Source organism: Lacerta agilis, chromosome 2, assembly GCF_009819535.1.
Source record: "Lacerta agilis isolate rLacAgi1 chromosome 2, rLacAgi1.pri, whole genome shotgun sequence".
In the NCBI taxonomy this organism is placed as follows: domain Eukaryota; kingdom Metazoa; phylum Chordata; class Lepidosauria; order Squamata; family Lacertidae; genus Lacerta; species Lacerta agilis.
The window spans coordinates 61,981,235-62,009,106 of NC_046313.1; the positions used below are offsets into that span (position 1 = coordinate 61,981,235).

At 43.0% G+C, this 27,872-nt stretch overlaps 1 protein-coding gene across 3 annotated transcripts; it reads right to left on the minus strand.

The window, feature by feature from the left end:
• Positions 1-338: 338 nt before the first annotated feature.
• Positions 339-27,860, minus strand: GEMIN5 (gem nuclear organelle associated protein 5). Of its 3 annotated transcripts, none has more exons than XM_033140354.1 (28): positions 27,525-27,860; positions 25,907-26,061; positions 25,556-25,737; positions 23,829-23,980; positions 23,566-23,676; positions 22,788-22,920; positions 22,369-22,531; positions 21,423-21,635; positions 20,988-21,073; positions 20,284-20,366; positions 19,161-19,297; positions 14,838-14,911; positions 14,361-14,542; positions 13,236-13,375; positions 12,404-12,575; positions 11,866-12,093; positions 11,130-11,237; positions 10,612-10,740; positions 10,080-10,175; positions 9,525-9,662; positions 9,103-9,250; positions 8,191-8,310; positions 6,539-6,749; positions 5,134-5,391; positions 3,911-4,073; positions 2,316-2,829; positions 1,355-1,451; positions 339-654 (listed from the first exon to the last, which is right to left on the minus strand). In XM_033140354.1, exons 1-28 carry the CDS (start codon positions 27,823-27,825, stop codon positions 448-450), a joined length of 4,701 nt encoding a protein of 1,566 aa, XP_032996245.1. In that variant the 5' UTR covers positions 27,826-27,860; the 3' UTR covers positions 339-447. The 3 variants fall into 3 exon arrangements, with proteins under 3 accessions (XP_032996245.1, XP_032996244.1, XP_032996246.1); XM_033140353.1 differs by having other exon boundaries at positions 340-654; positions 23,566-23,679; XM_033140355.1 differs by having other exon boundaries at positions 342-654; positions 23,566-23,679; positions 25,907-26,083; positions 27,525-27,604.
• Between the last annotated feature and the right edge of the window lie 12 nt (positions 27,861-27,872).

The following is a 27,872-nucleotide window of genomic DNA, read 5'->3' on the forward strand; positions in this document are numbered from 1 at the left end:
AAGGATATCACTACCATTATATGGTATCTTGCCTTACCTTACACTCAAGGTTAATTGATAAGCATACTAAAATTAACACCATCCATGCATGTTTCCTCCCCCCCCCTTTATTCCCCATCCCACTTTTGGTGTAAGATATCTTCACAAGGTTGCAATGATGAGTGGTCAGCTGTGCTTTGTATCATCCATACTAGCATTTTTTTTAAAGTGCCCTTGCAGGTCCCTTTGTACAGTGGGCAGAATCCATCCTACAAAATTTGCTTATAAAAGCAGTGATGAAAGAATAAAATTCATTTTTAGAACATATACTATTCTTTATTGGTCAATTGTTGTGCACAGAAAGTTCATAGAAACTGTACATTAGAGAATCCTTCCACAGAGCACTAGAAAAAAATGGATACTTCTGGTAGGTTGGGTTTTCTTTCTGCACATTATTTCAGAAAGCTCTCACGGACCGGCATGACTATGTAGAAGCATCTTGTTCATCCATTCTAGAATGAGACATATTTCATCCTTACAGATGTGAGTTCCTTTGTATTTTCTAAGTAGTTCTAATGACTTCTCCTGTAATTCTGGAACTACCTCCACATGGTGTTGGACACTCATGTGAAGCACAACAAGACAGCACTCAAGTACATCGGGGAAAGGAGAAACCTGTAAAAAAAGGGGGGAAATGTATTTTTACATACTGGAAACTCCTATGTACAACTCCAAGCTGAGGTGATACATCTTACCACATTTCCCAGCTGCATTATATGATCAATATTGTGCCAGATTTAGTGCTATTTGAAAGCACAATATTTTAAAGCTATCCTGTGCTGCTGCAATAAGCAGCTTTTCAGCTGCATGGGTATCTTCAGTGATGACAGTGCATATTTCAGGTGAACATAACTTGCTTGCTAATAGGTTATCACACCTGTATATTCTAGGGTCACATCTTTTAATTCATTCACTTGTCCAACTTGAAACGAGTCAGCTGTTTTGCCAACCAGTCATTGACATCTTCATTGAAAGGGTAGCTTGAAACGAGTGCTATGCAGATTTTTAAACCACATTGATATTGTAAAATACAGGATTTTGCCCTCCAGCTGTTGCTGGACTACAACTCCTCCCTGGCGAAACTGAATCTTAACACCTGTAGGGCCACAGGTTAGTCACCTACTGCTGCAACAAAACAAGCATCTTCAAACATCTTCAAGGAGACCCAAATCTCTTTATTTCCTTCTGTCAAGTTATAATAATAATGATGATGTATTATTTATAACTTGCCCATCTGGCTGGGTTTCTTACAAGCTTGTACTGTTAAGTAAAGCAGGGAAACAAGGATTTTGTTCCATGTTAAAGTCAGACTTACCTTTATACTATCTGGGAACTCTTCCAGTTTCTGATTTGCTTCTGTTAGTTGTTGTGTCAAATCTAGCAGAGAAACTGGTTCATTCACTTGTTCCTTACTGTAAAGAAGTTTTAAGACGCATCAGCAACCTTTTTCAGCCATGGGCCGGTCCACCATCCCTCAGACCATGTGGTGGGCCGGACTATTTTTTTTTTTTTGGGGGGGGGGGAAATGAATTAATTCCTATGCCCCACAAATAATCCAGAGATGCATTTTAAATAAAAGCACACATTCTACTCATGTAAAAACACCAGACAGGCCCCACAAATAACCCAGAGATGCATTTTAAATAAAAGGACACATTCTACTCCCGGACCATCTGTGGGCCGGATTGAGAAGGCGATTGGGCCGCATCCAGCCCATGGGCCTTAGGTTGCCTACCCCCGTTTTAAGAGATCACGTTTTCAAAAACACAAAAAAGTTTAATATTCCCAACCTGCCACTCACTTTAACTTGGAAATTAAAATGTGATTGTAAGGCTTGATAACTTGGTGTCATTAAGCATTATGAAACTGACTTCTGTGTAATAAATGCCACTATAGAAGCAATGCTGCAACTTGTCTGAAGCAAAAAAAATCAGATCAATTTTTTGTGAAGTGTGTCAAAGGTTTCTCTCAGGATTAGTGTATCAAATATTCACAGCCAAGGTCTCCCTGAAAAGCTCACTGAGTGGAGAGACTATTAACACCTATTCCATGTGCCATATACAACTAAATCTCCTCAAACATGGAACAACTTCTGCAAGTACAACAGAACTTCTCTCATCTGCTCCAGCCTGCTGTGACAGGTAATCCCAACCACACAGTCAGAAGGTCTGGGGGTTTGCTATCGCACAACAAGAATTTATGAATTGGGGCCTAGTTCAATGGGATTCTACAGCCAGCTTTGAGCACTACCGTTATCACTAAAATGCACCACTTACTTCTGACTCTGGCTTGCTGTGGATTCAGCTTCTAAATCCGGGCTGTTGGCACTTTGGTGGAGGTTGTTTTTCTGATGTTGGTTGATCATGTCTGCCAGAGTCTGCTGAATTCTGGAGATCTCTCTCTTTGTACTCTGGATTGCAGCATATTCTTCTGAAAGGAGCACTCTGCAGCCCCTCAGTTTTGCTTGTCTTTCCACTAATAGATTTGAGCTGGCTACTGAATCAGTTTCTGACTGTGTGCAGTTGTTATGCCCTCTTGAAAGCGGATCTTCAACTTCAGTTTCTTCAGGCAAAGAGACTCTTTCGATGTTACTCTGTCCAAGAGTGGACAGCTCAAAAGTACAACCCTCAGAAGGCAGCCCTGGTTGTTCCACGACAAGAAAATCCACAGGCTCCGGGTTCCACCAGAGATCGTAGAGTTGCCCATAAGCTACAAATGCCTCCAGGCTTTTGCAGGCTGCCATACTTTGCGAGTCTGTGCTGTCCAGGTTGTCTCTTAGATGAGCGCAACCTGTCAAAACAAAATATAAGCACAGTTGGAAAGGAACATTGGTTCACTTCTAGGCTGGCAGTGAGGAAGGCACCCATGTGATGGGCTGCATGCCCTGATTCACTCAGGAAGGGCTACATAACTGATGATTTAATGTAGCACTTCCTCCTCCTAGATACCCTCCAGTTTTTCATCCGTGACAAAGCTCCAACTTAGTAGTATCCAAAAGAAGTAGAACACAGACGACAACCATTTCACTAAGCAGAGGCCAGTTCCCTTTTGACTGGTGGAACTGAAGCACAAGAAGTGTCATTGGAAGTGGCCTTGTAGATGCCTCACTATGCCAGCCTAATCAGGATCAGATATAGAATGGAATGTTGGTTTATTTTTTAAAACAATGCCTTGGTTTACACAACAGAACTTCTCTAGAACACTGCGCTGATTATCCATAATCTGCATATAGAACAAGGAGGACGTAAGCAGTCCTCTCCCTTTCAACAGTTCAGTACAGCTGCTTTGTTAATATATTAATTATATTTGATTTGCTGCTAAGCTTACGGATTGTGGTGTACCAGGGCAAAAAGTAATGGGTTGTATCCAACTAAATCATTATGTGAGCATGATGAAAATTTCCTTCCCTCTCCTCCATATGCCCTCACAGGGGAAGTTCCGATGCTCCAACAGAAGGTGTTCTGTGTATGCAATGATTGAATTGGATACAAGCTCATGGTCCTAGCTTCTGACGCAACACAACTATCCCTTTCCTGGTTTGCTTATCAATGTGCTGGGGAGCATCAAAGCTGGAGGAACATGGTTGCATGCACAGTATGGTTTCTTAAGCCAAGAACCTTAGCTTCCCATTACATGCAAATGCAGCCTCTGCTCAATATTGCTTAAGTGACAAATTGAACTATGCCCTTTTAATGAATAAAATGAAGCCAGAGGTGCCAATGATGGGATCCAAGAAAGCAAAATTCTTATAGGAAAGTTACCAGAACACCATCCTTGGATAGGAACTTTGTAAGTTGGGAGGCTCAAACCCTTGATCTGTTCCAATGGATTTATATAAAAATTGACCTAAATGTGGGATGGGTATTTATACCTGTAGGAAGGAGGAGGTTGCAGATTTCTTGCATTAGTCTGAAGTTTCCAGCATCGTAGCTACGGGTCACAGCTGCAAGAGTGGCTTTCACTGTCTCCTCCCAAGAAGCAGTCTGATGGCTCAGAATTGCCAGTGTGAGATCGTGGGAAATATGGAACAAAACCTAGAGAGAAAGAAAGAAAGAAAGAGAAAGAGAAAGAGAAAGAGAAAGAGAGGAGGGACCGTGAAAACACAAAAGGTTTCTGAAGATCTGACATGGGGAACCTCTGGTCTATGGGCCAAATCAGGCCCACCAGAGATCTTAATCTGGTTCCCCAAGTTGGTTCCTCCCCCTGAGTGACACCCATCTGCCCCAGACCCAGTGTCATGTGATGCCAGGTGTGGAATGGGCTCCAAAAGAACAAGGAGCCTTAAAATATGACCACAGTTGTTGCTTAGCAAAGTGAAGTTTGCATCTGGTGGCAACCTGGGAACTCCATAGTGTGGACTTTGACACTTTGGTTGACTGTGGGTTCGTCAATGTGGATCAAAAAAGGGTAGCCACCCCTGCTGTAGAAGGTGGCTTGATGCTTTTAGCTGTGGTGATCACTGGGGCTGTTTTTAAAAGCACCGTTTTTACCAAAACAAATACGGCTTTGAAGCAGGAAATGAAGCTCTATCTGTCTAGCTGTCTCTCCACCCCATGAACTTCTATCACGCAAGCCTGTCCACAGGAGACAGTATGTGAAGGCTTGCATTATTAACTTAAGGGATTGGCAACGAAAGAACCAGCCTGATATTCAGCAAGATCCATGCCTGCCTACTCAGAAGCAAGTCCCACTTAATTCAACAGGATGTTGAATGTCCAGTGGGACACCTAGTCCTTGGGAGATGAGAGTCTCTTCACTTGGCTCACTCCTTCAAGACGCCCCTGCCTAGCAAACAACGCCAAATGGTGGAAAACACACAAGTCAAGAAAACTGATGCAAGCTCTCTCTCAAAGCACGCAATGCATACACCATGAAGCATAAAATCGGCCTACTAGCACTTTCCCTAAATACACCAGGAACAAAATGGATTGATTGAAATGGTGATTTACAGCAATAACTTCTTGACCCATTTTGCAAAGCATGGCTAAGAACTATGATTAATCCTGCACTGTACTCATGCCAGTGAGATCACCTTTTCTCACCCTTTTCTCCAATTCAGAGAGACTATACTGGCAGAGCCCACACACAAATTACCTGCCTGGGATGACTATGGCTAGTAGCGGGAGGATACTCAATAGTTCTCAGCTGTTCAAGCAGGTTCTTGGACTGCTCAGCAGTGTCGACACCAAATATGCTCTGCCACACATCGGCCACCATTTCTATGAAAGAGCAGTCTTGTTTCACTGTCCAGCTGTGGTAGCAAGGTATGGATGGGCTTCGGTTTTCCACCAGATTCTTTTTGGTAAGGTACTTTTGGAGCAATTCGTTGACACAGAACACCAGCCTTTGTCCCTATAGATTAAAATCATAGTCAGGGGGCACAAGAGACCCAGGGAGCGATTCATTTAAACAGAAAAGGAAAAGCAATCCAGAACGTTTCTCGTAAAACTTGATGCAATGTATTCACTGGGTTTATATGACTGAAAGGTAGATGTCACATCACAAACACAAATGTCTCTTGGGGGAGTTAGGAATGTTTTATCGGAAACTTGAATAATGAAGGTATTTCCTGCTCCGTCTATTAGCAGAAATTTCCTGAAATTCTGATTTTACAACGGTAAGAAAAAAAAAAAAGGTCTGAAATAATCTAAAATCAAATTTCCCATTTTCTAATATATTTACTAAACAAGCATACATACTAATTGGTTGTGACAAATAAAACAAAAATTGCAATTAAATATAGTTTTGATACTATTCAGGAATAAAATCTAAACCTTATATCAATGTAGCCCACGTGCCCTTTGTGCTAAAAGGACGCAATTGTGCATTAAAAGCATATACCTATGCACATGTACTCAAAAATAAGACCACTGTATTGAATGAAGAGTACTCCTTAGTAAGTATGTATTAGGATTGTAGCCTAAGGATTTATGTTTGGCTCTAGTTGTATATATACACATACAACAACCAAGCAAGAGAACTGCATGAAGAATAAGTGTCTAAACTAAAAAAAACATTTCAGAAGCAAGTGCTAATAGTTGTGAAAACAGTGTTTCTACTTGAAACATGGAGTAGATGTCCATGTTGAATGGTTGACTGTACTGTATAACTTGTTATCATATTTGAGATACTTCATCTCATAAGTTGTTTTATTGATAACTTCTGCATGAAGAAGCAGGCTTTAACTCGATTTGTAGTTATGGATTCTGTTTTCAAGCAATTCTGATGGCAGACTTTAATAAGTTCTTTGAATTACAAAGGGATACTATTTAAACCATTTTTTTAAAATGACACAATATACATTAAAAAGAGCACTTTTAAAATTCAGATTTTTTTAAAAAAAGAAATCACCCATTTTCACATTTACCCTGAGTATGATCACTTGGGCTTGCAAAGCTAACCAGTATCTCCCTCTGAACAAATATGCACAGGACTGAACAGGTGATACAACTCCAGAGTCATCCATGGTACAACAGTAAAATGAGTAACACACACTGACCAACAAACTCTCATGCTGCTGGAGGACATCTTGTGCCCCAACCCAGTTCTTGGAAGACAGAAGTTCTTGGGCGCATTTGAAGGAGAACATCGTTGACAGATCTTTCTCTCCGGCTATCAGAGCCAGCTCAGCAGCAGCTTTAAGCGAGGTGATATCGGCCTTTTTAGCCAGTACTTTGGCTGCATCATAGGGAGAGGCAGCTCCCAGGTAACTGAAAGGGAACCACCCAACAAAAGAAACTCTTATTTCACCAGCAGACACTTTGTTTCAAGACGTCTTAACCACCCAAGTCAAACGTTAAGTCTAATCTAGTGCAAAGGCGCTGTGGTTCAACTGCTGACTGGAGTAGAGTATCAATGCCATGTTAAAAGCTAAAAGAATTGGACTTGCTGCCAAGCTAAGTTCAACATGCTGGTTCTGGTGTGCAAAGTGCTACAGCAGCTTTAGGATGCGTAAATGAATGTTTCTCCGTCTAGACACCCAACCAATCTCTGCATGCTGCAGTGAACTGGACCCAGTGTGGCAGCACCCACCATTTGCAGCACCCAGCAGGTGCCCCCTCTTATTATCTTTACAGCACTTGATAAAGACCTTCCTTTTCCAGCAAGGCTTATAAATGGAGATTCTTATCCCAGTCTACATCTGTACCAAATCTGAAATTGTTTTTATTTTTAAAACATATGGTAAGCAATTCACAAATGAAAATAATAATAATTCATTTTCACTTTCTTGAAGTACCTGGTTTTATATCAAGGCAGGTTCAGGGGGTATTGAGATCACTAAATTCTGATGGTCGAAATCAGATTTAAGATACATATGCAAATCAAGCTGGTTGAACAAACAAATGATGCCCAGCCTCACCACTGAGACATCCTGCTAAGACCCAGGTTTGTTTATGGCATGAAAGGGGCAAATCTTTATCTCCCTTGACCTTGATGGGCCAACTATTGACAGGTGAGCCAGGACTACACACCTACCAAAAGTTGGCCCACCCAGGGTGGAAGGAGATACTCCTCAAGCCCATCACTGATACATGGGGAATTCATTCCTGTTTTATGCAGCATTTCCTGGTGGGAACTGGCTGGCACGACCCAACTGAGCAGGACTGAAATCCCTGCACAAAAGAAGCAATCAGAATATAGGTATGTGTTTCAGTGCTCTTTTCTGAAACTTTGGGGCAATCCACACATTCCTAGAGGGAATGGAGCAGGATTCAACTCCCCATACATCAGATCCACCCTGTTCTCTGCAGCTGGCATTTCTAACTTGCATATGAGGTCAGGTGCAGGTGGCTGTGGTTTTGGAAAAATGACCTTGTGGACCCAGTACGTCTGGTGACCTGGAGGTTCCTCACCCCTGCCTAAGCAGCAGCTGAAGGGAAGTGATTCAATATTCACCATGGCCATCACTGCACATCACATTGAGGATAGCAAAGATCAGGTTGAAGTGAACAGCACTGAGCTGGCTGTCACATCCCCAAATCTGTGGATCATAGTTCTACAGTACTCTGCACCAATTAACTGATCGTGCCCTCCATCATCTCATGTTGGAAGGAAGGCTCTCCAAAACAACCAAATTATTTAGGAGATCCTGGCTCTTAGGTTCAAAACAGCTCTCATTTAAAGAAAGAAAAGTGTTGCTTCCACCAATACCATTTGGCTGCCATGGAATAATGGCCATCCTTCTCCAGCACAGCTGCCCAGCTGGTGTACAAATCCTTCAGAACGGGATCTTCAGGACGCAACCTAGCCTTGGCAACTGCAGTGGCTTCCCTGGAGGAAATGAGAAAACCATTTAGATACACCACACTAATGCACAGGAAAAACGAACATGCTTCCGTTTACTACTTTACTTCAAAAGGAAGTTGGTCCTAACAATGATCATGAATCGATTCTACTTCATTAAGATGCCAAGGCATTCACTAAACCAGCAACAGTCTAACCTGAATGACTTGTAGCACTGTTGCATTATCTGTTAACTTTAGAGGCTCACATATACATACACAGCAGTAGAGAAATAGCCCCACGATCGCACAAAAGTTGGCAAGTCTTTCATGGATGTGTGAATTACTGTCACTGGAAGGATTGTATCTGCATAGTACCAGGCAGATATGACCTTTCTATGACGATTCACCTGCAATGGTTCATGTACAAGCGAGTAATCACTTGATGATCTTTTGGGGCTTGAACACACACGTGTGAATTGGGCCAGGTTCTTTACCGGGTGGGATAGAATACAGCGTCTGCTGTTATTGAAAATGAGAAAACTAACTACATCAGCTCCTTACGCAGCTCTAATACAACTGTTTATTACATCCTTGCGCTAGAATTGATATCCATCTTTGTCCACTGCCACTTAAAAGGCTGCTAGCTGTGGATTTATCTGGCAATACATTTTCCTTCATTACATATCCAGAAATGCAACTGAAGGGAAGGACCTGAGTGTTAACTATTTCCAGGACTTTTAATAACTAGGATTTAATGTATTTTAGTTTTTAAGCAGCCGGGGTGGGGTGGGGAGGGGTTCTACGTTGTAAACCATCAAAACAACAGGAGTATAGTAACCTGAAAAGGTTGTGTGATTTCAGCAGTTCCACAGCCTCATACACTTTATGGATGGAGAGGAGATGGGTCGCGGCTTTGACGTACTGCTCTTGAAAAGAGAGCTGCTTTGCAAAGGCTTCTACAGTCCATGCCCAGGTCTGATAGCCAGCTGAAACAGCGACAGCAAAATTATAATACAACAATGAATGAAGTGAACACATACAAGAAAGGACTTCCTACAAGAAGAACGGAAAAACATTCTTGTTTTGTAGTGTAAAGAAAACGCAGGATTCTTAGTTGTGGGGGAGGAAACCACTTTAGAATTTTTCTGTTCTCCGGAGTCCATCCACTAAGCCCCCAGAGTTTTGCTGTGTCTGGATTAAGCTTGCTTGGTTAGCAAAGTAGCAGGTTTTTCTTTCAGGATGGGGGATGTCAAAACATACCCATTGGCGAAATGGCCACCAGCTGGTCTGTCAGCTCTCCCCTTTCTGCAGCGGACAGAAGAGCACTTTTCAGATCTCCTTTCCACAGCATGAGCTGCTGAAATAATTCCGGGTGTCCATTCTCCAAGTGGCTTTTTCCTGTGGGAAACAAAACGTGTTCCCTGGTTAGCGTCACAGAAGGAGAACGGAACAATGCGTACAGCAAAACAACGACAAAATATTCAAGTCACCACTGGAACACAATGTCTATATCGGCTTTCTACTATGAGCTCCTGAGTTTAATGGTGAAATTTTGAGACCATGCTGCCACCTCAGCCCCTTAAACACCCACCCTACCCCCCACCCTCCTTAGTTTCTGTAGTTGGAATATTAGGTAATTTGTCATACAAGCCTACAAGAGAATGTAGAGGAGCCACTTATTTCGAGGTTAGAGCTTGATGGATTCACTAGGTACTAAACAGCCACACAAAATAGATACCCCACCATGCTTTTCATTCCTCCCCTCCCCCCTCCAAAAGAAGGTGGGAAAACCTGAGTTAGGATTCAAGGCCTAACCTTCTGCTTCCATCATTCTGTACAGGGCAGGTCTGTCTGTGAATAGCCCCAAATGGATAGGATCCTTTGAACAAGAGGATAAATCTTCATTCTGAACTGTAAGAAAGAAAACAAGATATGATCACCTTCTGTTTCACATATACGTTTACGTTCCTCATGACAGGGTAAAAATATTTTGAGCAGTTTTACAGTTCTTGTACTTATAAAGCACCATTAATATACAAAGAACTCAGAGAAGTTTGTGGCCTGAAACCATAATTACTTTAAGAACCTGCCCCCCCAAGAATAGATGACCACTCAGATTGAGGCTCTCCCATACACAATTTTTCTTATGTCCAGCTTGATGTCCTTTTGTTTGCAAGTCGATTTTCTGCTTAATCTCTGGAATGGCAATTTATTTTTCACATGCACTCACACATTAAAGACACCCTGGCCTACTTTGCATATTGTCAACCTGTGTTGTTTAACAGTACACGCATTTCAGCTGAGCACAGTCAAGCGTAGCCATCGTTACTGAATTTGCTGCCCATACCTTTGGAGTGCAAGAATGCTGCTAGTCTCAGACAGTCCTGGTGCAGGTCTTCTTTTGACCTATGGTCCATAGATGTGCTGAGAGGTAGGATGGAGCGAGGCTTTTTCCTCTTCACAGAAGAATCTGATCCTGAAAAGAAAGTTGCCATAATATCGTTCTAGGCTACAAGTGGGAATCTCTAGCTACAGGCTTCAAGAAATTCATTTCCAAAACACATTGGACAGGATATGGGCACAGCATGCTGACATATTCACTGAATGGGAATAACTAACCTCACAATTGCCTACCATAAAGTATCATTATTTGAGAGCTAAAGTAGCCTTCCCCAACCTGGTGCTTGTCAGGTATTTTGGACTCCTATAAGCCCCAAGCAGCATGGTTGACGGTCAGATGTACTAAACCACACTTAGTAATACAAGCAAATGTATTTCCTTTTTAAAGTAGAGAAGTCTTAACATGCCCCCATCCTATGTAGCCTCCCTAGATTTCTCCTACACGTACACAGGATGCATATCTACCTGGTTTAAACTGATCCTTCCTCACAAGCGGGGTCTTGTGGATCACAGGTGGTTTTGGAATATCGGTCAGACAGGCAAGCGGTGAACACACTGGAGAATCCTTATGAACTACAGTGAATAAAAAAAACTACATTTGCATAACGTCTAGCGTAAAACGGCCAACTTTATACATGCAAACTCAAATAAATAAATAAAAGCTGGACAAAATATAACTGATGTTCACATGCTTATTTCCTATGAAATATTTCATGGCCTCTGGCTTTCAATGCTGGTTGAAAAACAGGTAAAGTGTAAGAGAGCTGACAAGTGTAGGCCAACTTCCATGACTCAACCGTAGACTGTCTGGCTTCAGTATTTGGGGAGGAAAGAGTACATTACCATAGCGTTAAGTCATCTGGGTTCCTTCCCCCAATGCTGCACCACACACAGTTTAGTTTGCCTCAAAGATAACACAGTCTGATTTCAGAGCTACAGAAACTAAGAGCCCAGAGATTCTACTTGTGTCAAGGGTTCATCCTACTTTTGTTTTCAGCATTCGAATTTCTAATAAAATGAATAAAGATGACAGCCATTCTCATAACCACTTAAAAGTTAATCTCCGCTCTTTCAACTGGTATGAAAATGATTATATCCACAGTTCCATTTTCAGACCAGAGAGGGACCTTCTGTTCTTTAATCAAGATCTGGGGAATCTTTGGACAGGTGGTATAAGAAAACGTACAAACGAAGTAGATACCTTCCATGGAAATCCTCTCAATTGTATCCTGCTCCTGTTGCTCCTTTTCTCCCTCTTGGTCCGACAGGCCATTCTCCTCTAAGAAAGACTCTTTCGCGTTCTCACCACCATTCACCCAGTCACTTACATCCGGTATTGAAGGCACCTTTCCCAACGGCTTCTTCTTCTTCTTGGCTTTTGGTTTGAGCTGAGTGTTTCTCTTTTTCTCCAAATCAATGTTCTTCTTACCTACGAAGTAACAGAAATGTTCTGAAAATAAAAGCTGTGTGCGTTCAAAATGCACTTAGGAGAACAGCCACACCCCCTCACTCAAGGAGGGCACACCAGATGAATTGCATTCTTTGGAGCTCTGTCTATGCTGCCAGGTGAGCTCTCATCTTCATCACACTTCATGAGGCCTCAATTCCTGCTGACTTAGGAACACCCGCTAGGGCTACATTTGAGAAACACTCAACTAAATGCAGAAGCAAATGCACCTACTCCCTTCACCCCCCCCTTCCTAGTCCCTCTGGTGTCAACACATCAGCAATCTACTGACCTTGGGGAGGACGGCTGTGCTCTTGCTTTGTAGCTACCCATTTATGAACACAGAAGTCATCTGCTCCAGTATAAACGGAGTCCGCTTCCACAGGTGACCACTGCACACAAAGCAGACGGCCCCGGTGTCCCCTATAGTTGTGCAAAGGCTCTTCCTTCAGAACATTCCAAACCTGTAAACGTAACCTCTCATTAAGAAAAGCAGTCAAAACTTTTCCTGTTTTCAGTAAGAAGGCTAATGCATCTGGGTCACCTCAAAGGAGGAGTGTCTGAGTCTCCAGACCCCTCCACTTTGGAGTACAGCAAGCAGCATTTCAACAGTCTGTGCAAAGATTGCCTACTATCTGTATAGGCATCTTCACCCATATCCCATTTTTCTTAATTTGGCATTTTTTGCTCGTGACATATTTGTACAAGGTCAGTTTCCTGTGTGTGTACACACACCCACACACCTCAAAGTACAATTCCTGTATTCTACACACACACACCCAAAGTACACTTAGGAAGAAACTTACGTTGTTTTTTCTTATTATATTTTGCAAGAAAGCCAAGATACAAGAATGCACCCATCTATAAAATTGCTGATTTTACCAACAAAATATCTGAAAGCAGGACCCTTTCATGGCAGCTGCCTCCATTTATTTACACACATGCCTCCTTAACACCTGCGTACTCTGTACAACATGTAGCAAAAGAAGCCACTATTCAAAATACTAATCTCCCTGATTAAAAAGATGAGCAAAAAAGGCATTGCTAAATCCTTTAGCTATTTAATTAGTGGTGGCAGAGGGAAGAAAAACTGTATGAAAATCACAACCCTTTCACAATCATACCTGGGCAGTGCCATCATAGCAAGCAGATACGAGCCGTCCGTCATGATGTGGGCTCCAAGACAAGCTAGTGATCTTAGCTGTGTGTCCCACCAAAGTACGAAAGGGTTCAGTTATTGTCACAGGTCTCTCTGGAGAGTTTTCTAAAGACAAGATACATGGTGTTGGAAGCAGCCGGACAAATGTTCCTAAACGCATTTCAGATAATAAAAATTTCTTCAAAAGATGCCAATGTTATTTGGTCAGAGACCCTCGGCAGTGCAGGCACAAGAGAACAGTAGCCCATGTCCACACTCTTGAAATCTTCTGTCACAATGGCTAATGCCATACACACCAATGTGCTGTTAAGTAATGTGTTCCCAAGGACAGTTTTCTTGCACAGTTGTCTCAAGACAGCAACAATATTAATGCTTGAATTTCTGAAGTTTGACTTCAGTTGATTTAACATGACAATATTGGGGGGGGGGGAAATGCAACCATCACAACGTAAGGGAAACAAAGCATACTGTCAAAGCTAATGGTGACTCAATAACAATATACTCCTTGCATCCTATCAGCTTAGCAAATTTGAATCTACCAAGATTCATGTTTTCATCTGAGCAGGTATTACCAGACCAGGATCACGATTTTGGTTGGGCATAGTATAATTTCTGTCAAATCTAGGATTTCTGACTGCGCAATCAGCTCCTGAACATGCTAGTTCTGTGTTACTGTCATCATTTCAGTTCTCCGTTACCCCATTAGTTCCAGTGGCCCCCAAAACCAAAGACAACATGCTAACATTAAGGCTAATTTTATCATATAGTTTACGGTTTTTTCAGCAATCTCCCATGAATGCCAAACTTCACTGAGAAGTTAGTTTCACAGGAACACAGGTGTACCACACAAAAAACGAGGTTTCCAGACTTAGCTGCTGTTATTTCTTGACACTTCCATAAAAGAAGATCTGTGCAGTGACACACATACACACGGAGCATTGCTCAAACAAATGGAGAAGGAAGAATCCTTTCGTGTTTGAAGCCACAAAGGAGCCAACATGTCCAGGAAGTGGAGAATCAGCAGCACCGCCAGTTTGCTGTCTGAACAGAGTGACTGACGGCAGGTTCTAAAAGCATGAGCAAGAGTTACCTATGACACTCTTGATATTGTGTACATAAATGACAGCATTGTTTGAGCCAGAAGCTATCATGTAACTCAGTTCTGGCTGTGCCCCATGATCGTGATGCCAGCGAATAGCATTGATGAGCTTGTGGTGCTGCTGGATGGTGCACAAGAGTTTCAAGTCAGGAGCCCGAAGTATTTCAATAGAACTGCAATATTAAAAATAAAGGAGGGGGAGAAAGGAAGAGATGATCAATTAACAAGTTGAATAATGTGGCAAAGAAGAACATTTGCCCCCTGCCTTCCCAAAACAATATACGCAACTCCTTAGGCTAGCCAAAAAAAATAAACAGCTTAGTACATCCAAATAAGCCACTTCCATTTTTGTCACGTTTAAAATTAAGTTAGATTTGGAAGGTTGTTAAGTACACCCTGTGCTGACCTTAAACCCACAATGCCTACTGCATATATAAAGTTATCATGAACTTAAACGTCAGTACATACCCATCTTCATTACCAATAGCCAAGATGCTGCCATCTGGTTTCCAGCTGATCTCTGTGTGTGCTGGTAGTTTGTGCTAAAATAAAATAGACAAAGAAGTAGAGAGCCACCTCAATAGTCCTGACACCCTTTTTATATAACCAGCAAGAAATTAAATACATGAGAACTGATTATTATTATTTGAATTCATATATACCACCCTATACGCAGAAGTCTCAGGGTGGTTCAAAGAATAAAAGCAATGTATAAAACCACAAAATACACAATCAAAATGAAAACAACAACCCAATAACCCCCCCCCCAAAACAAAAACCACACCCCACATTTTGAAAGGGCATAGGATGTCAATCAAATCAACCAAAGGTCTGGTTAAAAAGGAACATTTTTGCCTGGCATCTAAAGGTGGATAATGAAGGCGCCAGGTGAACTTCCCTGGGGACAGCATTCCACAGACAGCGAGCCACAGGGACGTTGGCATTTTCACCCCTCCCACTGCAAGAATCTGGTGATCTTATGTTATGAGAAAGGAGGGGGCGGAAACTGCTCTTCTGTTCTTCCGTCCCTGACACAGAGAGGGTTTCGCTCTTATCTATGTAGAGATAAGATGGCTGCATGAGAGCTGTTTCGCTCATGTATGTCTGTGGTGTTTGTAGTAACCATTAGAAATAAATTAGGAATGCTTCAAAACCTCCACAGCTTGTTTCCGCGTTTATACTTTGCTAAATCTGGTGCTCACAATGAGCAGTTGTGAGTCCACTGCACCAGGACTTGTTCTCTGGGAGTGTTCCTGTGATCGGAAGGTCGGTAAAGGTGCTCCAATCACCTAGCCCATGCAAGCACCTAAGGCGTGGGCTGAACCAGGCGTACTGAGAGCGGAGGCCCGTTCTCATGTTGCCACCCTCCTGACCTCTCAAGGAGGAGCCAGACAAAGAAGTGGCCTCAGAAGATGATCTCAGGGACCAGGTAGGTTCATATGGAAAGAGGCAGTCCTTGAGGTACTGTGGTCCTGAGCCATTTAAGGCTTTATAGGTCAAGGTAGCACTTTGAATTGGGCCCGGAAACTAACCAGTGCAGCCGGACCAAGATCAGTGTAATATGCTCAAACCATCTGGCTCTGGTGAGCAACCTGGCGCTGAACTGAGGTTTCCAAACTGTCTTCAGAGGCAGCCCTACGTATAATGCATTGCAGTAATCTAACCTTGAAGTTACCAGAGCATAGACAACAGTAGTTAGGCTATCCCTGTCCAGATAGGGGCGTAGCTGGGTCACCAGCCAAAGATGATGGAAGGCACTCTGGGCCACTGAGGCCAGCTGAGCCTCGAGCGACAGCAAAGAATCCAGGAGGACCCCCAAGCTATGAACCTGCTCCTTCAGAGGAAGTGTAACCCCATCAAGAGCAGGCGATCTCCCACCTATCTGGTCTAGAGAACCACCACAGTGCCTCAGCTTTATCTGGATTGAGTGTCAGTTTGTTGGCTCTCATCCAGTCCATTACGGAGGCAAGACACTAGTCCAGCACTTCCACTGCCTCACCTGCAGACGTAAAGGAGAAATAGTGTCATCAGCATACTGCTAACGATGTACTCTAAACCTCCAAATAAATCCACCCAGTGGTTTCATGTAGATGTTAAACAATGCAGGGGATAGGATTGAGCCCTGTGGAACCCCACATTGGAGGTTCCATGGGGTTGAAACGCATTCCCCAAGCAACACCCTCTGGGAATGACCATCCAAGTAGGACTGGAACCACCACAAAGCAGTGCCACTCACTCCTAGTTCGGACAGTCACTCCAGAAGGATACCATAGTCAATGGTATTGAAAACTGCTAAGAGGTTGAAGAGAACAGGGACATGTTTCCCTCGTCTCTCTCTCGACAGAGGTTATCATACAGAGCGACTAAAGCAGTTTCTGTGCCGAAACCAGGCCTAAACCCCGATTGAAATGGATCCAGAAAACCAGTTGCTTCCAAAATTGCCTGGGTTAAGAGAGGGGGCACAGAGGAGATGGGGAATCCATGAAATTCCTGCACAAATTTTCACAAGTGAACAATTTCAGTCAGCCAACATGACCTGGCACAAGATACACCAGCGCGGAAAAGCCATTTGTGACCATATAACTACCACCTCCCTACAATCTCCTGAAACCATTTGATTATGTTTTTCCATTTGTAGTTGGATTTAACTGATCTGGACTGTTCTTCCCATAAGGGAACCACAAACAACCCCTCTGAGCAGTTATGGAGTTCTAAGCCATACATCTTGCCGCAAGCGTGTGAAACCTATAAAGAATGCTATGACAAAAGCAAACAGGAAAATTCAGGAGACACGCCATTGTCTGACAAGCCAAAAGGGGGGAAACTCAAAACCTCTCTGTTCTACCCCGTCCTGTGGCCTCTCATTCCTTGCCTTATTTCCTTAATTCAGCAGAATGGCGTTAAGGACATTTGCTCACGCTGAGAAGGAAGCACACGCTATACCTCTGAAACTAAATTATGCATGTTTATAGACGATGAAAAGCTTCAGGCCAGCACCAGCCAACACATGGCTGGCCCAGAAGCCAAAGTCATGTCAATTGTTCATTCAGGCTTTCCTGTGCAAATAAGTTACAGAAGAGCAAGAACAATGGATGGCAGCCTCACCACAAGAGACGATGCAATGCCCCGACATGCAGAAAGGGAGCCCCAACAAGGGACAGATGTGCTGAGGTTTGGGGAGGTCTTTAAAACATCTTCTCAAGTTCATAATTGAAGGTTTGGAATTTCAAGCGTGCTAAATCAACAACAGATTTGCTATTGTGGGATGGATGGAAATCAGAGTAGCAGCCTGCAGCTTAAGAACTGGAAGTGTGAAATTCAGCCCCTTCGCCAGCAGCCTCTTACTTTGCTCTTGCAGTAATCCTCTCAGGGTTACTAAGTCATAGCACTGTAGTGACAGCTGATGGCATTCTCCTGTCATTCACTCATCTGTCTATTTGTATGCAGCTTTCTCCCACAAGATTGTGCCCCCCAAATGGTCCACAATGTATCAAATAAATGGCAGAAACATTATTTTTTAAAAAACCCCTATATATAGTGAAAAACAACACATCAAGGTTTTTGTTTATCAGTCACACATCTTATTTGTATGCTGCTTTTCCACACACAAAAAAACCATGCTCAAAGCGACTTACAACCAAACAATCAATCCATGCAATGCTATATAAAATACAATTAAATTAATAATAAATTTAATAGCTGAAAGCTAGAAAGGAAAGAGAATAACAACACAAAAAGAGCCTGCTGGATCAGTCCAATAGCCCATCTAGTCCAGCATTATCTTCTCACAGTGGCCAAACAGATGCCTATGGGAAGCCCGCAAATAGGAACTGAGCTTAACAGAGCTCTCCTCTCCAGCTGTTTCCCAGCTACTGGTATTCAGAGACATACTGCCTCAGAGACATACATAGACACCATGGGCAGCAGCCATCAATAGCCATAAATTTGTTTAACCCTCTTTTAAAGCCATCCAAGTTCATGGTCATCACTAGCTCTTGTGGGAATAAATTCCATAGTTTAAAATTTAGAATAAAGCCTAACCCAGGAAAAAAAAGTAGTACAGAAGACCAAAAAGAGATCTAGTTCCAGAAAGTGTTCCCACAATTAACCTACAGAGCTTTCACTTCACTTGTGGCCACCTTCCTCCTGGCACCTCTTCTTTTGATTTCATTCTTCATTGCTCATCAAGGAAGGAAAAGATGGTTCTCTTTCCTCAGAGCCCCATACACACTCATGGCGATGACACTGTGTGCACGCTCTCTCCTCCATCAAACTCCCATTCCACATCTTGACTCTTAGGCCTAGCAATCCTTTGATCCTTTTACTCCATTTCCTTCCCATTGCCTTCCTCCTAGAAGTAAACAACTCCCATTACCCCTATGCTATTTCCCTGCTGTTCTACTTTAATCATGGTTTTGCTCTTCTTCACTTCTATGCTTCAAACTCCAATCCTTTCCTTAGGTCTTTGCTTTTCAGATCACTTTGTTCCACCTCCTGACCTTGAGCATGTTAGGTCTTCGGAGGCCCTGTCATTCCCTTGGCCTTCAGTCTCTTTGCCTCTGGACTCCCTCAGCTTCCCAACCCCCTGGAGGCTCTTCCTGGCCCACAGTTTTAATTCCAGCTGAACTGACAACTCGTGTTTTCCTTCAGAAACTGTACTACAACCTGTTCGGTTCCCTGAGCAGCAGAACACCTAACTCTGCCCATCAGTATCAAAGGCTGCACTGCCACGAGCACAACACAGAACAGATGGAGGTGAATTTCACCTACGACCTGTAAATTCTTACTCACTTTGACTGAATTTGTTTCTCTGATTAGTTTGTTGATGTCATGGGCTTCATCACTCAGTTTCCAAGGATTGTGCTGAAAGACAATCCCCTCTCCTGCACAACTATACAAAGTTGCTGAAGGTCTGTCACCATCCCCTCCTGCAAGAGAGAAACAAATAAAGCGGTTAGTCTTTTAAAAAGCAGACACCTTGAATACAACTGGCAGGAAGAAGGGTGCTAACTGGCTTAGCAAAACGTATCAGACAGAATTCAACTAACTAAATCCTGCTAGCAAAACCCCATGCAATGATTTACATTACAGTGGTACCTTGGGTTATAGATGCTTCAGGTTACAGACTCCACTAACCCAGAAATAGTACCTCAGGTTAAGAACTTTGCTTCAGGATCAGAACAGAAATCGCGTGGCGGCAGCGGGAAGCCCCATTAGCTAAAGTGGTACCTCAGGTTAAGAACAGTTTCAGGTTAAGAACGGACTTCTAGAACAAATTAAGTTCTTAACCTGAGGTACCACTGTAATGCAACAGGGCTCCTCTCCCCATGACAACAAAATCACTGAAGAATTAAGCCAGATGCACTGCTGCCTCACCTGATACTTAACGGTCAATGGCGATTTCTTTGACTCAAGATTCACACTGCGTGGCAACATTTTTAAAGAGGGCACAATGAATACAAATTTCTTAAACTCCAATTTTCTTTTGTTTTTCTTTGTACACAGTAATGCTGGAGAATGCAGAGACAGGCATAAAACATAGAACAAGGGACCCAAGGGTCATTTAGTCCAACCCCCTGCCATGCAGGAATCCCAGCTAAAGCATCCATGACAGATGACCATCCAACCTCTGCTTAAAAACCTCCAAGGAAGGAGAGTCCACCACCTCTCGTGGGAGTCTGTTCCACTGTCTAACAGTTTTTCCTGTCAAAAAGTCCCCCCGCCCCCGAATGTTTAGTCATAATCTCCTTTCTTGTAAACTGAATCCATTGCCTCAAGTCCTACCCTCCAGTGCAGGAGAAAACAAGTACTGTACTATGCTTTCTTAACACTGGAGACTATAGGCACCCCACTGTCAGCTAGTTAGCTTCTTAAAGGCTATTTCAGCGATTCTAGATGGATTTCCCAGACTCACCAAAGGACAACGGAAGAACGGGAGGTCCCCAGGCTAACGTGTACACTGTTTTCTTGTGGTAGGTGCTGGAGATCTGTGGGGGCCTAAAGGAGAATTTGGGTGTCATATTTAACAGAAAGCTCACTGAGCATGCATTATCTGGTGTAAAATGCAAAGCGTAATTGAAAAAGATTGCAAACCGAAATAAAAGTATGAAAATGGCCAAGCAAGTTAGGAAGCAAAAGTTAGAATGGCAGAACTTTTCAAGATCTTTTTGCATTCTTCCACTGCAAATTTTAGAAAAGACGGTTGGTGCTCTATTTTGCATATGCGATTTTTTATGCCGAGTCTCAATTCAGAGAATAGTAAATCACTGTAAGCTTCCCAACGTCAGTTTTGCTCAGATTGCAACCTTATGAACAAATTTAAATGAAGTAAATAAACGGCTTACATTTTATATTCAAAACAAATTCAAAGCTTTATTTGGAAAACTATGTTTACTGGAATATCTGTAAATATTTTCAGCATAACATTTCAGGAGTATACAGTTCCTTTTATTGCATTAGAATTTGAATTCCGTAGACTTCTATCATATCCACTTTCTATAATCTCCTTAAAAAATACTCCCCCCCCCCCCGCATTTATAACATTTCCTCAATTTTTTTTTTAGTTTGGTTATAATCTGCCGACTCACACAGACCAACAAAAACCAAGTCATTTCTTACTTGTTGGAATAGGTGTCATAGATGCCGACTTTCCCATCATCTGTTCCAAAAGCTAAACAGCCTTCTTTCTTTGGGTGCCAGGCCAACTGCAAACAAAAAGAGCCACAAGGCTTTCAACATTTTGTGGATGCCTGGGATTCATTTATACCCATACAAGTTGCTGCTTTCCACATTCATCAGGTTATCAAAAGGTGAAAATTTTAATTGGAAAGTAAACCATTTTAAATCAGATTTGCCATTTTAGAAAATGTACTTATTTTTACTATTGCAAATCTGCCAGGTATTGGACTCTGCTACTCTAGGTGCTTCCATACTTTCCTGGTACAGCAAGCATTAGTCATACCTCATTTAGGTTGCTACCAATATCAATCTGGGAATCAGAAGGACTTTTTTTTTAAAAAAAAAACCCATAGAAGTATCAAAGCACACACTTACAGCTGTGACCTTGGATTTAATACCCTGCCAAAAGGTTTTCACATCATAGTGATTGTTTATAGACGTGGTGTTCCACACCCGAAGCATGCCGTCCCCAACTCCTACAGCAAGGCAGCCTGTATCCACGGGGGAAAAGGCCAAACAGTACACAAAACCCCCAAGAGAAGGCAACGTCCAGCAGCAATTTAAAGTTGCCAGGTCCCAACACTTCACCTAAAGAGAGAGATGGGGGGGACAAGTTAAAGGTTTTGGGGGGAATTAAAACATTTCTACAGAAGCATGCTGTTGTCCAAAAGGGGAGCAGTGCTGATGAGCAGGTATCTGTTCCAAAGATGACTAGATGGCCCTATGTGGAATTTTAAGAACCTGCAGTCCAAAATCATTTCCCTGTCTCCACAAAATGCAAAATACAAAATAAAAAAGGCCAGGCTGGGTCTGATCATTTTCTGGCTGAAAACTTAAAAAAGATTACAGGACTTACGGTCACTTTTCGCTTCTATAAAATTGACATTATCAAGGAAACTAATTATCAGATGAAAAACAATCTCCAAAACCACAGGTAACACAAAAGACAGACATTCATTTGATAGCTGAGCTGTTAACAACTGAAGGCTGAAGAAGGCAAAGACCAGAGCAAATCATGGGAGGTCCAGAGACAATGATAACGACAACAATAAAGATGTAAAGTGAGTCAAGGTGAATTATGGGAACAGTTAACCTTCAAATGCCCTTGACAGACACCATATTAATTCATTCAGCACCCTCCCCTTCCGGAGTTATTTGCAATATGTGGATAATTATTTTGGAGAGATGTGTGTGTGCTTTTGCATAATGCTAGAAAAGGTGCTTGCTAGGAACAGATTCATGGCTACTGACAGCAACCTAGCAGGGGAACCCTGCAAAACAATAAAACTCTGGAGTATTTTAAAAGACTTGCGGTTCTTACATCCCTGTCCATTGAAATGGAGAGAAGTAGCTGCCTATCCTCTACTTGCAAGGAACACAAATTGAACGCTATTCTGGAGTGGTTTTGTCCTTCAGATGAAGCTCCCAGAAGTTCCCATTTTCGCTTCCCAGGTTGAGTCAAATCCCACTGCAGCAGCTCACCTCTGTGAAGAAAAGAACAGCAAGACATGCAAAAAACACTAGACATGGTAATGGTAATATACACGAAATCCTTCCATTAAGAATGGGAAAGACTGCATCACACCAAGTTTCATACATCACATTCTATATATGGCTCAGGCTGCCGAGAAAGGAGGAAGTATCCAGAAACGGGGAGGCTACAGAATGCCAAGGAATTATTCCCAAATCCCATGCTTGCATTGAGTTTTCCATTACTGTTGCCTTGCATTCAGAACTCACCCAAAGCAGCTGGATAAGATGTGTGTGGGCTGACTTGGGGGCCAGTGTAGCGTTAACCAGAGGCGTTCTTTCACAGCTGGTTCAACACCTCCACCTCTTCTTTTCAAAAAAGGCAATTTCAGAGTCATCACCACTGCAGAAACAGAAGGAATGGTTACAGCATGCTTACCCACAAGTGCTGGAGACTGCCAGGCTCCACTGATATCAGGACAAGGGAGAGGAACAGCTCGAAACAACTGTCTTCCAAAATGAAAAGTTGACTCTTCACATGTATTTGAAGTGCACTTATGAATAACCAGGATCTTTATAAAATATTCTTGCCTCGGTCCTTACAATCCAATCTAACTCCTAGCCCTTGATTATCTTGAGTACAGTCACCAAAACTTAGGATTGGCTAGGCCAGACTTCATAGGTTTCAATTTCTTGCACACTTAGAAGGAAGAGAATCCATAGAATGCTTATTTCTGACTGAACATGCAAAGGATTGCACTGTCGGTTTAAGAGTCTCCTTCACTTCAACCAAGGCACTGCTCTGTCTTCATGTTTCACTCAGTCTCGGATGACAACAGTGCCAGAAATTACATGACATCAGAAGAGGTTTTGTCATACTTGCTTAGGGAAGCAAAACCTTGCATTTCAGGGGTGCTAAATGCAGTTACAACATGTCAGTACTATGCTGTGAATAGTCAAAATGGTGATGCACGAAGCAAGCAAACTGAGAAACACACACAAGGCATGTGTTGCCAAAGAAAAACAAATCAAATTTTTATACACTTACCTCTGCTTCTAGTGCAGCTCCACACACGGATAGTCTGATCTTTGCTTCCTGATGCCAAGTAATAGCCTTTTGTTACAGCTGCCTCTTCCGTCACACCTCCAACAGCAGTGTCTTCTTCCAAGAGTACCATGAAATCAAGTTAAACAGTACTACTTTATTTTTGAATGAAAGATCTTCTACATAGTCTTCAGGCACCCTTAGAGCACCCAATACATACAGGGTGATGACCACAAGAACAAACACTATCCCTTTGCCCCATGTACCTTGGAAGTCATCTTGTCGACTGCATATACCTTCCTCCCCAAGCACAGGGCACCAAGCCAGAGAGTGTATTTCATCATCATGACCTCTCAGTCGATGAACAACCTCTCCCTTTCTGCTGATGTCGATCACAACCACTATTCCATCTTTATAGCTTAAAAGAAAGGGCATACGTTAGGGAACGGATGCCTGGATTCTCAAGCTATCAATAATGCTTTACTGAGTTAGGTAAGTACAAGATGCAGCCCATAAATATTTTGTGCAGTCTACTGTCCCTCCTCCACACACACATTCTGCCTCTCCCATTATACTTGGAAAGAAAGAGCAACATATGTCTAGAACAGGGATGGGGAACTGGATACAGCCAGTGGAATGAATACTTGATTTCCCCACTGTTCATGGACAAAATACCTGCCAACCACCCAACATAATGATGCCAGGCAACTGACAGCTGTCGACATTCAGAGGAGATCACTGTAACCAGCAAGTGCCTTCATAGGGGCTTGATGTACCCAAAGACCAGCTGATCAGCCATTACTCTTTGAAGTCCACTCAGAGGATACAGACACTCTGTTGGTGGTGACCTGTTTAGCCTGGCAAAGGGGCATCACCACCCAATCCAAACCTCCTCCCATGGACTGGTGAAAAGACTTTGGAACCATTGGTTCCCAATAAAGGATGTAAATATAAAAATTTCTAGAACATGAAGAACAGCTCATGAAGAGTTCATGAAGAACTACAAACACAAACTGCTGCCCAATTCATGAATGTTTACTTGCAAGTTAAGTCCCAGTGTGACTAACTGGATTTGCTACCAAGTGAAGTGTGAATGGGGTTGCTACCTTAAGTTTCCCTGGTCTGTCAGACTGCTAAATTAACCATTAATTTAACAAACTTTGTATACTGCTTGACTGTAGTAAAAACTCCAAGTGGTTTACAAGAAAATTACTTTGAGTTATTTAGAGCAATGCTTAACTATCCTGGCCCAGAAGAGTATGTTTGCTTTAAGATGAAGGAGTGAATAAAAATTTCTAGAAGTGTTATGTGACACAAAATCTGAACAAACCCTGGCATAATACAGATGACCAACTTGCAAAGTGGTATAGTTTTCTGCCATGTTTTTGCTTTTCATCTATATTGAGGAAAATGAGGTAAAAACTATATCACCCTGTAGTTACCACTTAGTAAACTGGCAGGATGTATTAACTCTGTAAAGTTTCATTGTAGTTTACAGATTCCAAAAGCAGATGCAAAATATATAAGGATATCTAGAATGTTACATGTGAAAATTATTTTCTCTCAAACATACCGTTTTTTCTTTCTCTACCAATGGCCCCCCCACATGTGTTATAGGCATCTTCTAAAAGCAATGAAGTGGTCATAGCAAAAAAAAAAAAAAAAAAAAGGCAACCACAGACTATTCATGAATTAGGGAATGCTGAGAACAGAGTTGAGTCCTTCTGTTCAGGCACTGATGATCAAACTAGTTTCATCTACGTTCCCCTGCTGAAAACCGAGTGAAACTCAGGTCAGTGAGAATTTAATTTATTCCGTATTCCTCTTTCTGCAGGACCAAGTACAGTTCTAAATAATCTAACAGCACAATTCTGTATGTCTACTAAGAAGTAAGTGCCAATGAGTTCAATCAGGCTTGCTCCCGGATAAAATAATGAGATTTCTGAATATAGAACTGCACAGTAAATCATGTATGCAGCCTTAGTATACTTACCCAATGGCTACCAAATTCTCATGGTGCAGAGAACAGGTGAGACAGAATATAGTTCTGGGTTCTGGGAAGAACTGCTGGCTGTCATTTCGATTATGCCAGTAGCAAATTACTATTCCCTTCTCGTCACCAGACACAACCAAGTCTTTCACTTTCGGCGACCAGTGCACTGCAGAAATTGTATTCTTGGGGAGGGGGGAGAGAATTGAGAAAGAAGATTAACATGGATGCTTTTTGGAAAGCTTTATTTTAAACACTGCTCTGTAGAGTAGACGTCAGCAGCAGTCTCCCTGGAAAATGCTGCCTGGTTCTCCATTTGCCAAATGACAGTGGCACCACAGTCAACTGCTTTACCTGATGCAGCATATGTTCAGTCATGACAGCCAATGTCTGCGTATCCCAGATTTTCACAGTTCCATCATCAGAGCTGCTGGCACAGAAGATGTTCTGACCAGGATAGGAACAAAACGAGAAACCTGAAACTCTTTCGGTGTGGCCAACTAGCTCCCCTGTGATGAGAAAACATTATGGCTGTTAAATAAAGCAAATTTTGGTTTCAAGCATTTGGGGGGGGGGACGACACAAAGCTTATTATTAACACAGGCCTATTGTCTACTCTACACACTTTTAGCATAACTTCCAAATTTAGCATAACTTCCAAATGTTTAAAGCTTCTGCACTCTCTCTTCTTTCTTAATTTCTATTTAAAAATTATTTGTGAAAAGTTACAACCTATGCAACCTATTGCACAATTATGCAATTGATCTAGTACAGTGATTCTTAACCTTTTTGTTATGGACTCCTATAGGGTTCATGGACCACAATTAAAAAACCCTTGCTCTAGTAGCTATTCAATGAGGCTTCTCATACAGTGCACCTTACCCTTTCCCACATTGGTTTGACTAATTCTATATACAGCTGAAGTCTCATGTTGGCTAAACATGAAGGGGGAAGACTGGTATCTGGAGTTGCCGCGGCTCAATCAGCTCAAGTGTCCACATAATCGAACAGCCAGCCTTGCAGGAAGCTCACAAATAATAGCGCCATCTAAGCATGTTTAAGCCACAGGTGTAACTATCACTGTGGAACTGCGGAACTCGCTCCCACAGGAGGCAGTAATGGCCACTAAGTGAGATGGCTTTAAAAGAGGATTAGACAGCTTCACAGATGGTAAGTTTATCAATGGCTACTAGCCATGATGGAGGCTGAATATGTTACTGAATACCAGTTGCAGGAAGCCACAGGAGGGGCAAGTGCTCTTGTGCTCAGGTCCTGCTTGGGGCATTAGCATCTGGTTGGCCAGCAAGACTAGATGTGCCATTGGCCTGATGCAGCAGAGCTCTTATGTTCACTGAACTCAGTGGCGACTTACTCCTTAGGAAGCTGCCTTTATACAGAGCCAGAGCATTTCTTCATCTACGCCCAGAATGGTCTCCACTCACTGGTGGAAGCTCTCTTTACAGCAGAGGTCCCCAGCCTTTTTTTTTGGGCCATGCCCCACCTAAGCATCTCTAAAATCCTGATGACCACCCCCACCCCCTGGTGACATATCATTCTTATTATTCAAAAAGTGAACTCCTATTCATGTGGAGGAAGCCTAAAAGGCCATTCACTGTTAATAACTTATTCTCGAATTGCCCCCCCTTAAAAAATCAAATTGCCCCCCCCCCGTTGGGAACCACGGCTTTAGAGCTTCAGGCAGGATCTTCCCACATGCATCTCTCCCCCCCAGGGGGGGGGGCTGAACCAGAGACCTTCCACACACGCAAAGGAAGGCGCATGCCCTCCTAAGTGTGCTTAGGGCTGCTGCACGCTTGAAATAAGAGACACCTGCTGGTGGGGGATCCCAAGTATCTGGTATACTGCCTCTGGACAAGGAGGCTCTACTTCAGCCGCTCCCCCAGAATTTAAAGCCCGAAGTTTGAAGGGAGCCCCACGCAGGATGCAGGCAGCGGAGGCGCCGGCTCCGTACCGTGGAAGGAGGGCGCGGAGGGGCGGATCTCCAGGAGGCACACGCTGTTGCGAGCCGCGAAGCCGAAGAGGCGCCCGTCCTCGGAGGTGTCGCTGCAGCGGCTGCAGTACCAGTTGGGCGAGGCCGTCAGCACCCGCTCGGTTGCCCCGGGGCGCCACGCCGACGCCGCCATCCTGTCTCCTTCTTCCGAGGCGGCTTCCCTCTCACGTTTTCTTTTTCGCTGCTCACAGCGGCCGTCGCCCCGCGCCGCCGCAAAGCGCCGCCCAGCTGGAGCTCCTTCCCCGCGTGTGCCGCAAAGCATTTCGCGCCGAGCTACGGCGGCTGTTTGAGGACATTCCGGAGGATTGG